This window comes from Cervus elaphus, chromosome 6 (assembly GCF_910594005.1).
Source record: "Cervus elaphus chromosome 6, mCerEla1.1, whole genome shotgun sequence".
Lineage (NCBI taxonomy): Eukaryota > Metazoa > Chordata > Mammalia > Artiodactyla > Cervidae > Cervus > Cervus elaphus.
Window position 1 is genome coordinate 32,727,125 of NC_057820.1, and position 15,386 is coordinate 32,742,510.

At 36.8% G+C, this 15,386-nt stretch overlaps 1 protein-coding gene across 1 annotated transcript in view; it reads left to right on the forward strand.

The window, feature by feature from the left end:
- The window catches only part of UBA6 (ubiquitin like modifier activating enzyme 6), a 79,911-nt gene that overhangs the window by 17,364 nt on the left and 47,161 nt on the right, over positions 1–15,386 (forward strand). The window contains exons 3-7 of the mRNA XM_043906629.1: positions 3,546–3,640; positions 4,162–4,190; positions 7,575–7,669; positions 8,207–8,318; positions 14,486–14,566. Of these exons, the coding sequence (XP_043762564.1) occupies positions 3,546–3,640; positions 4,162–4,190; positions 7,575–7,669; positions 8,207–8,318; positions 14,486–14,566 (412 nt within the window). The remainder of the gene's footprint in view (positions 1–3,545; positions 3,641–4,161; positions 4,191–7,574; positions 7,670–8,206; positions 8,319–14,485; positions 14,567–15,386) is intronic.

Consider the following 15,386-nt stretch of genomic DNA (forward strand, 5'->3'; position numbering starts at 1 on the left):
TCTGCATATCTGAGGTTACTGATATTTCTCCTGGCAATCTTTATTCCAGCTTGTGCTTCCTCCAGCCCAGCATTTCTTATGATGCACTCTGTATATAAGTTAAATAAGCAGGGTGACAACATACAGCCTTGATGTACTCCTTTCCCTATTTGGAACCAGTCTGTTCCTTGGCCAGTTCTAACTGTTGTTTCTTGACCTGCATACCGATTTCTCAGGAGGCAGGTCAGGTGGTTTGGTATTCCCATCTCTTGAAGAATTTTCCACAGTTTGTTGTAATCCTCATAGTCAAAGACTTTGACATAGTCAATAAAGCAGAAACAGATGTTTTTCTGGAACTCTCTTGCTTTTTTTATGATCCAGTGGATGTTGGCAATTTGATCTCTGGTTCCTCTGCCTTTTTTAATCTAGTTTGAACATCTGGAAGTCCACGGTTCTCGTACTGTTGAAGCCTGGCTTGGAGAATTTTGAGCATTACTTTGCTAGCGTGTGAGATGAGTGCAATTGTGCAGTAGTTTGAGCATTCTTTGGCATTGCCTGTTTTGGGATTGGAATGAAAACTGACCTCTTCCAGTCCTGTGGCCACTGCTGAGTTTTCCAAATTTGCTGGCATATTGAGTGCAGCACTTTCACATTGAGTTTCACAATGAATTTTCATATTGAGTTTCAGCACATTAAGGATGTGAAAATTTGGGGACTTTGATACACTGCCAAGCAGAATGTCAACTGATACATCCACTTTGGAAATTATGTTGGTATCATCTAATAGTTAACTTCGCATTTTCTTGGTCAATATATGCTATAGAAACTCCTACCTGTGTATCATGAGGCATATATAAGTGTACTTATAGTCTTACTGGTAACTGTCCAGAACTGTAGAATTGCTAAATTATGGTATATCACAATAGAATAGTGTAATACAATAGAATACAATATGAAGTGAAAACAAACAGCTACCTTGATATGAATAACTCTTATAAATATTCAAAATGACCCAGTTTATATAAAGTTCCAAAACAGACAAACCTTAAATATATTGTTTCAGTTCAGTTCAGTTCAGTCGCTCAGTTGCGTCTGACTCTTTGAAACCCCATGAATTGCAGCACACCAGGCCTCCCAGAGTTTACCCAAACTCATCTCCATTGAGTCGGTGATGCCATCCAGCCATCTCATCCTCTGTTGTCCCCTTCTCCTCCTGCTCCCAATCCCTCCCAGCATCAGGGTCTTTTCCAATGAGTCAACTCTTCGCATGAGGTGGCCAAAGTATTGGGAGTTTCAGCTTCATCATCAGTCCTTCCAATGAACACCCAGGACTGATCTCCTTTAGGTTGGACTGGTTGGGTTTCCTTGCAGTCCAAGGGACACTCGTTCTCTAAGACCACAGTTGAGAAGCATCAATTCTTCGGTGCTCAGCTTTCTTCACAGTCCAACAACTCTCACATCCATACATGACTGCTGGAAAAACCATAGAGTAGACGGACCTTTGTTAGCAAAGTAATGTCTCTGCTTTTTAATATGCTGTCTAGGTTTGTCATAACTTTCCTTCCAAGGAGTAAGCGTCTTTTCATTTCATGGCTGCAGTCACCTCTGCAGTGATTTGGAGCCCCCCAAAATAAAGTTTTACACTGTTGCCACTATTTCCCCATCTATTTCCCATTAAGTAATGCGACCAGATACCATGATCTTAGTTTTCTAAATGTTGAGCTTTAAGCCAACTTTTTCACTCTCTTCTTTCACTTTCATCAAGAGGCTTTTTAGTTCCTCTTGACTTTCTGCCATAAGGGTGGTGTCATCTGCATATCTGAAGTTATTGATATTTCTCCTGGCAATCTTGATTCCAGCTTGTGCTTCCTCCAGCCCAGCATTTCTCATGATGTACTCTGCATATAAGTTAAATAAGCAGGGTGACAATATACAGCCTTGACGTACTCCTTTTCGTATTTGGAACCAGTCTGTTGTCCCATGTCCAGTTCTAACTGTTGCTTCCTGACTGGGGTACAGAAATAAGGGTTGTAAGGCTTTATAATATACTTTTCCATATATACTATGTAGATGCTCAATAAATATTTCATAAATAAATAAATCAGTTTTATCTCTGAAGCAAAAATGGTGAATACCTTTTTAAAAAGTCTAATAGAGAACAGACTATGATTATCGTGGTGAAGGGATGGATTGGAAGTTTGGGATCAGCAGATGCAAACTATTGTATACAGAACGGTTAAACCACAGGTTCTTACTGTGGAGCACAGGGAACTATGTTCAGTGTCCTGTAATAAAGCATAATGGAAAAGAATATATAACTGAGTCACTTTGCTGTAGAGCAGAAACTAACATTGTAAATTAACTATACTTCAATAAAATCAATTTTTAAAAAGAAAAGTCTAGTAGATTTTATTATTTATTGTAGGGTTAAGGATAGAAATAATGATAATAGCTTGTGTTTATAAAGTTTCTTCTTAACTAGACAAGTGACCCCTTTTCAGGCATTTATATTGAATATCAATAGCTGAATATAGATAGTAAATGAACATACCTTAAGCCAACATGTGTGTATATGTGTGTGTGTGAATTCCAAAAGACATACTTCTAACCCAAGGGGTTCTGGAATTATTTATTTATACTGAACTCATCTTTCAGAATGATTCTGGTAAGAATCCATTGGCATGCTCCTATCTTCAGAAACTAGTATAACATAGTTTATCAATGTTCTTTGAAATAAACTCTTACTATTGACTTTATTACTATATCTGACTTTTTTTTAATTGCCAACGTGTATTTTTTGAAATTCCCATTTTGATACTAGGGGCTTCCCAGGTGGCTCAGTGGTATAAAGAATCTGCTTACTAATGCCAGAGAGATGGGTTCAGTTCCTGGGTCAGGAAGATCCCCTGGGAAAGGAAATGGCAACCCACTCCAGTATTCTTGCCAGAAAAATACCATGGACAGAGGAGCCTGGAGGGCTACAGTCCAAAGGGTCACAAAGAGTCAAACACAACTTAGTGACTAAATAGCAGCAACAGTAGCATTCTGTTATTAGCTTGTGACTATTAGGATGGCTGACTTAATAAAGTCCTTAATATAGTTTGTCAGCTTTTATATTTAAAATAATGTTTGAAAACTGCTCAACTTTATGTCATCTAAATTCCAAGAAGGGAAACAATTTTTTACCTGATAAATCCTTTTTGTGTGAAAGGCTTCAAGTGGAAGTGACAAACTCAAATGCTTGTAGTGGCCACAGAGGTGATAAATGAGAGAAGAAGGATGGGAACTTCGACAAGTCTAGAGCACATAGTCCTCCGTCACTGAACAGGGCAGCTGCTACTCAACTCTGTAGCCATGAGGGAATATGGATTATGGTGCCAAATCTAATTTTTCAAAATACGTCATGTATTTGGCAGTTAATTGAGGAATTTTAAGTACTGTGCAAGTGATCCAAAAGAAGTCTGTGGGCAGAATCTAGCCACCAGGGTATTAGTTTGCAAATAACTGTAATTACAGGATACACAATTTTGGTGAAATAATTTGTTTTTGTTATGTTTTACATGTAGTCGACAGAGGTATGTTCTTGGAGACACAGCAATGCAGAAGATGGCCAAGTCCCATGTTTTCTTAAGTGGTATGGGCGGTCTTGGTTTGGAAATTGGTAAGCAGTATTTTTATTCATAATTTTATATGATGCTTTTGAGCAACATAATTTAAAGAACTTAATTCCTTTCCTTTGTATTATTTTCTATAAAGGAAGTTAGATCCAAAATCTTGATCAGATTCAATTTTGATATTTATTTTTTTGGCAAGGTTATTTCACGTTCTTCCATGAGAAACCAGTTATGACTCTCTTGCTTCTCTTTTGGTGGTATTAATACCTGTTAATGATCTTGCTCTGTACCCATTAATTCATTATGGTAGAGAGCACACACACATTCATAACAGCATGTCTGGAAGTATACACTGAAATTTTAAGAGTGATTATATATCTCAGTGTGGTTTGATTATGGAAATCAAATTTTATTTTTATTCCTTTTTGTTCATCTGTATTTTCTAAGGAGCTGTAGTCAAGAAAAGTAGTCAAACAGTTAAAATTACTCAGAAATATGAACAGACTCCATGAAGACATATCTAATATACAATTCCTAATAAGCTATTCCTTTTTTCCTCCCTTTATAGCAAAGAATCTTGTCCTTGCAGGGATTAAGGTAAGTGGGTAAATGTCTTTCATAAGAAGAATTGCGTCTTATGAACTCTTCTTTTTTTTCCCTCATTGATAGTGATAATATTATTTACACTTTGGCTTAATTATTGCTTCTTCATTTAGTAGAAAAATTGTCTTAATTCTCTATTTTCCTTTTTTAATAATACTTTTTATTATAGAAAATTTCAAAATTATACTAAAAAAAAGAATAGTTTTAGCAAACCTCATGTACACATCATGTACGTGCAGTTATCAGCTCATAGAGAAATTTTGTTTCATGTATCTCATTCCCCACTGCCCCCTAACTGCCCAGTTATTTTGATATAAATCTCAGAAATCCTGTTATGTTGTTCTTAAATTATTTTAGTATATAGCTGTAAAATATAAGGGTGTTTTTTGAAAACAACCACAGTATAACTTTCACACTTAAAAATGTTAACAGTTTTTTAAATAGCATTATTATCTTCAAACAAAACTTAGCAATTTGAACTACAGCATTTATATCACTTTCTTTGGGTCAGAAATTGGATGTAACTTTGCTAATTCCTCTGGTTGAGCATCTCTCACAAAGCTCCAGTCAACATATTGGCAGGGCCTGCAGTCATCTTGAGGCTGGGGAAAGGGTCTGCTTCCCAAGCTCGCTCATGTAGTTATTGGCAGGATTCAGTGGCAAGGATGTGCCAGTTCACATTCCCACGTCAGTTCCTTGCTGGCTATTGATTGGAGGTCACCCACAGTTCCTTGCCATGTGGCCCTCGCCATAGGGCAGCTCACAGTATGGCAGCTTATTTCATCAGAGTAAGCAGGCAAAAGATAAGAAGGGAAATGTGCAGGGTCTTTTGTAACCTAATCTCAGAAGTGACATTCCATCACCTATGCTGTAGTCATTAAAAGCAAGTCACTTAGGAGACGGGATAGCACAAAGGCCTGAATATCAAGAGGTATGAATCATTGGGACTGTCACAGAAGACTGCCTACCATAACCATCAAGTATCTAGTTAAAGTTCATATTTTCCTTTCGTTTACTTGGTTTGTTCTGATCCAAATCCAGGTAAAGCCAATATACTGAACTTGGTTTCTTTTAATCAGTAGATCTCCCTTCCCTGATTTTGTTTTCTTCCTTGCAATTTACTGGTTAAAAAATCGGGTCATTTATCACATGCACCTCCATATTTTTATATTTGTGTCTCTTCTCTTATTATAACGATTTGAGTCTTAATGACATGAACCTGATTACTTATTTGCTTTACCCTATATTATATTCTGGGCTTCACTTGTGGCTCAGCTGGTAAAGAATCCTCCTGCAATGTGGCAGACCTGGGTTTGATCCCAGGGTTGGGAAAATCCCCTGGAGAAGGGAAAGGCTATCCACTCCAGTATTCTGGCCTAGAGAATTCCACGGATTGCATAGTCCATGGGGTTGCAAAGAGTCAGACACGACTGAGAGACTTTCACTTTCATATTACAGTCTACTTGTCTATGACATAGTTCTAGAAAAACAATTCCAGCATTATTAATATCCATGTGATTATTGAAAACAGTTTAAGGTGTTTTTTTTTTTTTTTTAATCCCTGATATCCCATCTGGATTTGACAGACAAATTAATTGCTTTCTTAAGTCATGTTAAATTTGTGTAGTTGTGCAGCAAATTCAAATAGATAGTTTTGCCCATTTATTCATCTTTCTTGGGATTTTTAGGAATTGCTTTTTTAGTTTGATTTAGTTTACTATTATATGAGAAATAATGCAAAGTCAAATTTATAAAGCAAAGTATGTTCAGGTAAGTCTATCTTCTCTCTACCCTAGTTTGTCTTTTGTGTATTAGGTCACCTTCTTCTTTTAATCTTTTTAAATATAAGCAAATGCATGCACATAAACATGCAAGTCTGTACATGTGTGTTTGTACATTTATCCTCACCTGCCTTTCTTAGATAAAGTGCCATACTTACTTCTACCTTGCTTTTTTACCACATATCAGCATATCCTGGTTTTACTCCATAGTGATTTAAAAAAATTTTTTTTAATAACTGTATAGATATACATTGTGTAGATGTATTATACATAATTATACACAGTTCTTCACTGGTAGACATTTTGATTATTTCCAGTCTTTTGCTATTACAAATAGTGCTACAGCTACTGCTCTTGTGTGTGTGTGTGTGTGTGTGTATACACACAGACACACTATATATATTGTGTATATATATATGTATCTTTGTATTTTTTTCCCGTGTGTCTTTGTGATAGATTCTTAAAAGTGGGATTGCTATATCAAAGGAGAAATGCTCTTGTCATTATGCTAAAGATTGCCAGATTTTTTTTCATTGAGGTTTTGTGCTACTTCACTTTCCCACCAATAATACCTGATTCACTTCACTCCCACCAATAGAGCATATTGTCAAATTTTTGGATTTATGTCATGCTGATGAATGAGAAAAGGTATTTCATTCTTGAGCAAGGTTGAACATGCTTAAATATTTTGAAGGCCCCTACATATTTCTATTTTAGTATATACCCTGTGTCCATATTTGTGACTTGTAGTATAAGTTAAAAATATATTTTTTCCAGTTAGTATCTTTCTTTCTTTAAACATGACCATTTGGAAAAGTTTGTTTATGTGAATTTTAAAAATTTTGTATGTATGTTGATTTATATGACATGCTACTTTCCTAAACTTAAATTCTCTTACTGTTTTTCAAAGTAGCTTTTCTCATAATATAAAGGTGCCATAATAATGTAAGTGTATGGTAATGTGCCTAATGTATTCATTTTTTAAAGTCAACTAGGGTTCAGTACTATCTGTAAAATACATACATACACACACACCCACAGCAAACATATAGTAAGTTTATATGGAATTACAATATGACCATCATGTTAATTATTATTGACTTAATTAATTGAGAATTGTTATTGATAAATGTCATAAGTGGAAAGTATTGTTAATTCTTACTGTCATTAGTATATAGCTGTTAATGGCTAGAGAATTTTGTTATATAAATGTCTTTGTAACTTGCAGTTACAATTTTACTATTTTAAGTAATCAAAACCCTGCTTTTAAGATTTATCTTAGCTCATTTCACAGTTGAATAATGAAGGTATATTCAAGTTAATATAGCATTGATCTCTGCCTAAAAATAATATACTGGCATTAAAAAACTATGTTGTATTTATAAAAGAAATAATAAAATAGTTTTTCCATGATCTTTTCTGGATTTACAGATGTCTATAGTCATATTATCTGCGAATGGATCTAACTGGATTTTAATTACTGTCTGTTGTCTAATTACACAGGCTAATAGTTCCAACCCATTGTAAATAGTATTGGAGATAGTGAGCATCCTTGATTTACTCCTGACTTTAACAGATATTTTTCTCCTTTTTGAAGGCACTTACAATTCATGATACAGAAAAATGCCAAGCATGGGATCTAGGAACCAACTTCTTTCTCTGTGAAGATGATGTTATTAATTTAAGAAACAGGTGAAGATAGATATTTTGATGTGTTATAATAGGATTTTTTTTAAATGTTGCAGTTACTTAGAACATTTTCTGAATCTAGAATACCAATTCAGTCTTAGCTATTTAACTCATCACCATAAATTCACTCTACCATAGACAAATAAGTACTGACGTGTAAATATTTATGTTTCACAAAATTTTAATATTGTCACATTGCCACTTAGGAATGAATTTCTTTGAGATTGTTAAAGTAGGTCTTTATTATTGCTCAATCATTAAGAGACTGAAGGAGTGTTGGCCTATAAGGGTATATACATTTTGGGATTGACTTATTCTGGAATATGACAGTGTGCTACATCTTAAGATTGTATAGTAAAAATAAGTCTTAGTTTCTTTTCTTCCTCTCTAGTTTAAAATTCCCATTGAAATTTTGTAACATTTAGGTTTCTCTAATGTCTTCAGAGTGTCCAAATTTGAAAAATTGAAAGTGTTTATTGAACACAAGAGTAGTAATAAAGTCTTTTTTCTCTTTTGTGTGTATATGTTTTGTATTTTTAGGGCTGAAGCTGTACTTCAACATATTGCAGAATTAAATCCGTATGTTCATGTCACATCATCATCTATTCCTTTAAATGAAACCACAGATCTCTCCTTCTTAAATACATACCAGGTTAGTACTCCATTTTATATTAGATATGATTGACAGATTCTAAGCTTAAAAGTTGGCTTAAAGCTCAACATTCAGAAAACTAAGATCATGGCATCCAGTCCCATCACTTCATGGCAAATAGATGGTGAACCAGTGGAAACAGAGATTTTAATTTTGGGGGCTCCAAAATCACTGCCGATGGTGACTGCAGCCATGAAATTAAAAGACACTTACTCCTTGGAAGGAAAGTTATGACCAACCTAGACAGCATATTAAAAAGCAGAGACATTACTTTGCCAACAAAGGTCCATCTAGTCAAGGCTTTGGTTTTTCCAGTAGTCAGGTATGCATGTGAGAACTGGACTGTAAAGAAACCTGAGGGCCAAAGAATTAATGCTTTTGAACTGTGGTGTTGGAGAAGACTCTTGAGAGTTCCTTGGACTGCAAGGAGATCCAACCAGTCCATCCTGAAGGAGATCACTCCTGGGTGTTCATTGGAAGGACTGATGTTGGAGCTGAAACTCCAATACTTTGGCCACCTAATGTTAAAAACTGACTCATTTGAAAAGACCCTGATGCTGGGAAAGATTGAAGTCAGGAGGAGAAGCGGATGACACAGGATGAGATGATTGGATGGCATCACCGACTCAATGGACATGAGTTTGGGTAAACTCTGGGAGTTGGTGATGGACAGGGAGGCCTGGCGTGCTGCAGTACATGGGGTCGCAAAGAGTCGGACACGACTGAGTGACTGAACTGGACTGAAGGAAAATCATTAAGTATTAATAAAGTACTGATGGAACTAATTTAATATAGTCTATTAAGTAGACCAAAAAACTCAGGTTAAAAGACTTAGAATAATACCTTTAAAGTGCTTTGTTTTAGGGCAAGGACCTAAGAATTACAAAGCAATTCTATCAGTCAGCTATTTTCACAGTAACCTGCATGAGAAACCGCAGATTCAGTGGTTTATAGCAACATGCATTTCTTTCTCATGCATCTGGATGTCAGTTGGAATTCACCTGTTCTAGCTAAACTTAAACTCCACAGTCTGAGTCTTGGTCCATGAACCTCTCTTCTGGGACCAGGAGGCTACCTGAGACGTGGTCTCTTACCAGTAGCAGAAATACAAAGGAGTAAGTGCCACGTTCCAAGCACATTTCAAACCTGTTTGTGTTACTTCCATTAATATTTCGTTGACCAGAGCAGGTCACATGGTCAAGTCCAAAGTAAAAGAGCAGGAAAACACACTCTGCTCTTCCTAAGGCCTTAGGCAAAGAGTGATATGTAACCCAGGTACATATAAGTAAACAATATGGACCAACAGTTCAGTCTACGTTAGGTAGCAAATAAAAACAAAAAGTCTCAGCACCTGGGATGTTCTGAAAGTGACTGCATTTCTTCCCTGTGATTATATTATGATACCCATTGTCTAGGAAAAAGCACTCCTGTGTTTCTTAAGATCTCAATACTTCTGACACTTATGTGACTATATGTTTATGCGTTTTCCCCACACACCAGGCAATTCTCCAACTCTGGACACCTAGCTTGGTGTCCTTCAGTTCAGTTCAGTTCAGTCCTGACACTCTGCCTGGAGAAGATAGTGTCAGATCCCACAGGTTAAGGACTCAGTCATATAAGAACCCACATCCTCCAGCCCTTTTCTGATGCCAGTTGCAAGTTCAGGTTGTTAACATGTGCTTCTCAGAGCTGGCTATGAATCAGGTTTGCACAACCCCCTCCTTAGGTTCAGTTAGTTTACTAGAGCGGCACACAAACTCAGAAAAACAGTTTACTTACTAGATTACGAGGTTATTGTATTATAATAGACTATGACTCAGGAATAGCCAGGTAGAAGAGATGCATAGGTCAGGGGATGGGGGATGGGTGCCAGGGTTACCATGTTTCCACAGCCTCTCCAGTATGCCACCTTCCCAGTACCTTCACAAGTTGAAGCCCCTGGTTCAGGGATTTTTATGGGAGCTTTATTATGTGAGCAAAAATGATTAATAGTATACATTGGCCATTAGTGATTAAGTCAGTTTCCAGCACAAGAGGTCTGGGAGAAGGACTGAAGGTCCTTACAGCCTAAGGTTGGTTCCCCTGACAACCAGCCCCCATCCTTAGGGGCTTTTCAAAAGTCATCTCATTAACATAAACTCAGGTGGGTCTGAAAGGGTTTGTTATGAAAAGCAAGACATTTACTTCACCTTTTTCACTGTGAAGATATTTCCCAAAGGACAAAACTAAATATTATGATGAAAGATGCCCCTGAGCTCTTATATAGGAAATCACGAGAGTAGTAGCAGCTATGTGCTAGGAACCTTGAATGAAGACAAAATATGTATTTCTTATTATAAGGACAGTATCACACCCACTTAAAGATCATTGTAGATGTCCATTCTTGACTGGATAACTTGAAATCCATCCTGCTACAGAAATATTTAATAGACTGTCTACAGTAGAATTACTTAATAGACTTCTTTTTCAGTGATTGCATGAGGTCAAAATAGTATAAGGGAAATGCTCTGAAACCAAAATTGAATAGGTAATTAAAAGGAAGCCAGTTAACTGTGGCTGTGTTCACTTTCTGGACACAGTTTGCTTGTCTCAGTTACCGCATTTCTTAGGAATTGGGAATGGTCACACAGAAACTGGATAAAAACTTGTCTGTATGAGATACAATATATAATTGAGGCCTACCACCTCTGTGTAACTCTCTGGAACCTCAGAAAGCTACATCCTTAATGAAAAGATGTATGAGAACAATCTTTGACCATCAAAATAGGAAATTTGTCTATTTTCTCTTGTTGATGTGGTTTAGTCATTAGGTCATGTCCAACCCTTTACAACCTCATGGACTGCAGCACGCTAGGTTCCTCTTGTCTTTCACTATGTCCCAGGGTTTGCTCAAATTCATGTTCATTAAGTCAGTGATGGTATCTAATCATCTCATCCTCTGCTGCCCCCTTCTTTTGCTTTCAATCTTTCGCAGCATCAGTGTCTTTCCCATTGAGTTGGCTCTTCGTGTAGCTTTCAGCTTCAGCATCATTCCTTCCAATGAATATTCAAGTTTGATTTCCTTTAGGATTGACTGGTTTGATCTTCTTGCCGTCCAAGGGACTCTCAAGACTCCTCTCCAGCACCACAGTTCGAAAGCAGAAGTTCTTTGGCACTCAGCCTTCTTTATGGTCCAGCTCTCACATCCATACATGACTACTAGAAAAACCATAGCTTTTGATTATAAGGATCTTTGTGATGTCTCTGCTTTTTAATATGCTGTCTGGGCTTGTCATAGCTTTCCTTCCAAGGAGTAAGTGTCTTAATTTCATGGCTGCAGTCACCATCTGCAGTGATTTTGGAGCCCAAGAAGAGAAAATCTGTCACTGCTTCTACTTTTTCCCCTTCTGTTTACCATGAAATGATGGGACCAGATGCCATGATCTTAGTTTTTTGAATGTTGAATTTCATGCCAGCTTTTTCACTCTGCTCTTTCACCCTTGTCGAGAAGCTTTTTAGTTACTGTACATTTCTGCCATTAGGACAGTATCATCTGCATATATGAGGTTGTTGATATTTCTCCTGGCAGTATTAATTCCGGCTTGTGATTCATCCAGCCCAGCATTTCACTTGATATACTCTACATATGGGTTTCCCAAGTGGTGTAGTGGTAAGGAATTCTCCTAGCAATGCAGAGGACACCAGAGATGCAGATTTGATCACTGGGTCAGGAAGATCCCCTTGGAGTAGGAAATGACAACCCACTCTAGTATTTTTGCCTGGAAAATTGCATGGACAGAGGAGCCTGACAGGCTACAGTCCATAAGGTCTTACTTAAAGAGTCAGACACAACTCGGCACATGAGCACAGCGCATACTCTGCATGTAAGTTAAATAAGTAAGGTGACAGCATACAGCCTTGTCATACACCTTTCACGGTTTGGAACCAGTCAGTTGTTCCATGTCCAATTCAAACTTGCTTCTTGACCCACATACAGGTTTCTCAGAAGACAGGGAAGGTGGTCTAAAGCTCCCATCTCTTTAAGAATTTCCATGGTTTGTTGTAATTCACACAGAGCTCTCTGGAGCTCTGGATTAAAAAAAAAAAAAAGATCTTCTTTGGGAGTTCTTACCCATAGGCATGCCCTCATATAAGTTTGATATGAACTTAAATTTCCCAAGCTGAGAACTTAACGTTAAAATCTACGTTAAAACCTACACTGGAATGCCACAAAGAAACAAAACTCAAAGATCTAGTGTCATATACCCTCAACCAGGCCACACTTTATTCTAATATGTAAAGCCCCTATGAGGCTATGTTCATAATACAAAATAATAAGACAGGAAGAAGTTCAGCATGATCAAGAGTCAGTGGATATAACAAACAATAGAGCTGAACCTCCAAGAATTTCAGGTAATAGAATTATTGGATGGGGACCATAAAATGTTCAAACTAAATCTTATAAGAAGGGATTAAAAATACAATATGAAAATAACATACCAGTGAATGCAGTTAGGCAGATATAACCAAATAGAACTTTTTGAAATGGAAAAAATAGTCCTAAAAGTTAAAACTTAATGAGTAGATTAAACAGTGCATATAAGAATTAATGGACTGAAAAAAAAAAAAGAATTAATGGACTGAAGGATAGAGCTGAGGATATTTTTGAGACTACAGCACACAGAAAGAATATATGAAAGAGAAATTTTAAAAAATGATAGCTTGAGTAAAAAGCTCTAATTCATGGGGTTGGACTTCTAGAAAAAGGGTTATTCAAATAAATGATGCTTAGGAATTTTCCAGCATTGGTGGAACACAGACCAGGCTCAGTACTGTTAGACTCAGTATGTACTGAGTCTAATAAGATTTGCTTTTACCTTATTTGCAAGCTAATAAGTTAGCCTGTTACAGTTTCATGGATGCTAGCAGAAAACATGAAGATTCCTGGGTCAGAAACTAAGGACTTAATTACTCCCGAGCTGGTAAGCGTGAGCATGGCACTTGCCTAGTTTCTTCCTGCCTTCCTCCAGGTCTCCCCTGTGCCGTGCAGAGGGCTCAGTGGATGCCTGCACATGTGGAGGGCTCCTGTAGAAGAAAGGAACATTGAGCTCGGGGAACCTGCCTTTTTATAGCAAGCAGTGAATAAGCTTGCTCTTTGTCCCAGAGGGAGACATTATCTCATTTCTCAAGTTTGCACCAGGCAAATGCAATCCTGAGAAACAACCCACGTAAAGAATGGTCAGAGCCTTGAATTCATGGCAATACTCGGTGGGAGAGCTATGGAAAATTACCTTTCTGTAGGAAGCTCATCGTGTTCTAAGCTAGATAAAACTAAATCCACACCCAGATAGATAGTGGTAGTGAAAGTGAGTTATTCATTTCCTGGAACCAGCATCAAGGAAAGCTCCAGACTGCGAGATTTGACCTGCTTTTGCCTTTTTTGATTGATGGTGGGCTGTAATAAAATACTTTGGCCTTTCATGAGTTTTTCAGTTATGATAAAATCTGATTATAAAACTTTCTTTGCTTATCTCACTGGATGATGATAAAAAAGTAAGCATTGAAAATGATAATTTGGTATCTTAAATAACAGAACTTTGTTGTTTCACTAGTAACACTGTCGTAAAACAAAAGTTGTGTTGTAAATCTGTTGAATCTCTGAATAAAAGAAAGCTAAGCCAACTAATACATCTTTTTAAAAATGTAGTTGTTATCCTTTTAAACTAGCATTTAATTTATACTCTGATGAGTAGCTTAGCAGCTCCATGGCAGTAACAGGTAAAGCAAAATCTACCATCATTTGGGATGCACATATACCATAGAGAATGTTAAGGTTTGCTTCTAACTGTGAAGTCTGTACTGGTAATTGAATTCAGCGTGGGCAGGTTTTTCCCTGTATGTACTATGCCATTTTATGTAAAGGACTTGAATGTCCACAGGTTTTGGTTCTGGAACCAATCCCCCTGCGGATACCTAAAGATGGCGGTGTGTATTACTTTCTCTTTTGCTGTTCTGTATCTCTGAAGGTGTTAACATTAAAATGGAATACAGTAGGTTAGTATTTTTTACAAAGAAAACAATGTATTTTTAGCGAAGTGCAAACTGGGATGCTTCTGAGTTAGAAGTTGTACACTACCAAAATAATTGTTTATTTTCTAATCTTTAATTTCTTGTATCCTTCTCAACAGTGTGTAGTATTGACGGAGATGAAACTTTCATTGCAGAAGAAGATCAATGACTTCTGCCGTTCTCAGAGCCCTCCAATTAAGGTGATAATATCACTTAATAATGACACGTAGTTTAGCAAAGGAAATGCACTTTCACTATTAGAATTTGTAGCTTTTCAGTGAATTGCATAAGAAACCTTTTACATGAGTAATATTTTTAATTTTGATTTTCAAAGTGTGGTCCAAGGACACTGAAGGTCTCTGAAACCCTTTCTCAGGGTCTGCAAAGTCAAACCATTTTTAAAATATTGAAATGTTATTTGTCTTTTTCACTTTGATTCTCTTATGGGTTATATTATATAGATAATATAATATCTATATTATAGATAGATAGATATTTTCTATCTAGCTATCATTTTAATGAGTAGAGTTTCCAGAGTCTACTTGATGGTGATATCATTGCTCTGACAGCTGGTGGAATGTGTGTTTATGTTGGCTTTTCTTTCTAACACAGTGATATCAGTAGATATAACCCACATAAACAAAAACTCATTGGGTTGTCAATAATTTTTAAGAACATGAAGGGATCATGAGACCAAAAAAAAAGAGAACTGTTGAATTGTAAAAGTAGAATATAGGTGGCCAGGCCTGTTAGGGGCTAATGCAGTAAGTAGTCCAGGTGAGAGATGCTGGTGCCTTTTTCAAAAGAGATGAAAATAGAGATTGTGAGAAGTTGTTGAATTTGAAGTATCTTTTGTAAAAAAGACTAATGGATTGAGCATGGATGAATGAGAGTTGTGAAGGAAAGAATGACCAAGAATGACTCTGAGATTTTTGTCCAAAATAATTAGATAAGTAGTGATGACACTCAGAAAACTGGAAAGAGGTCTAGATGGGACAAATCATAATTCATCCCCTGCAG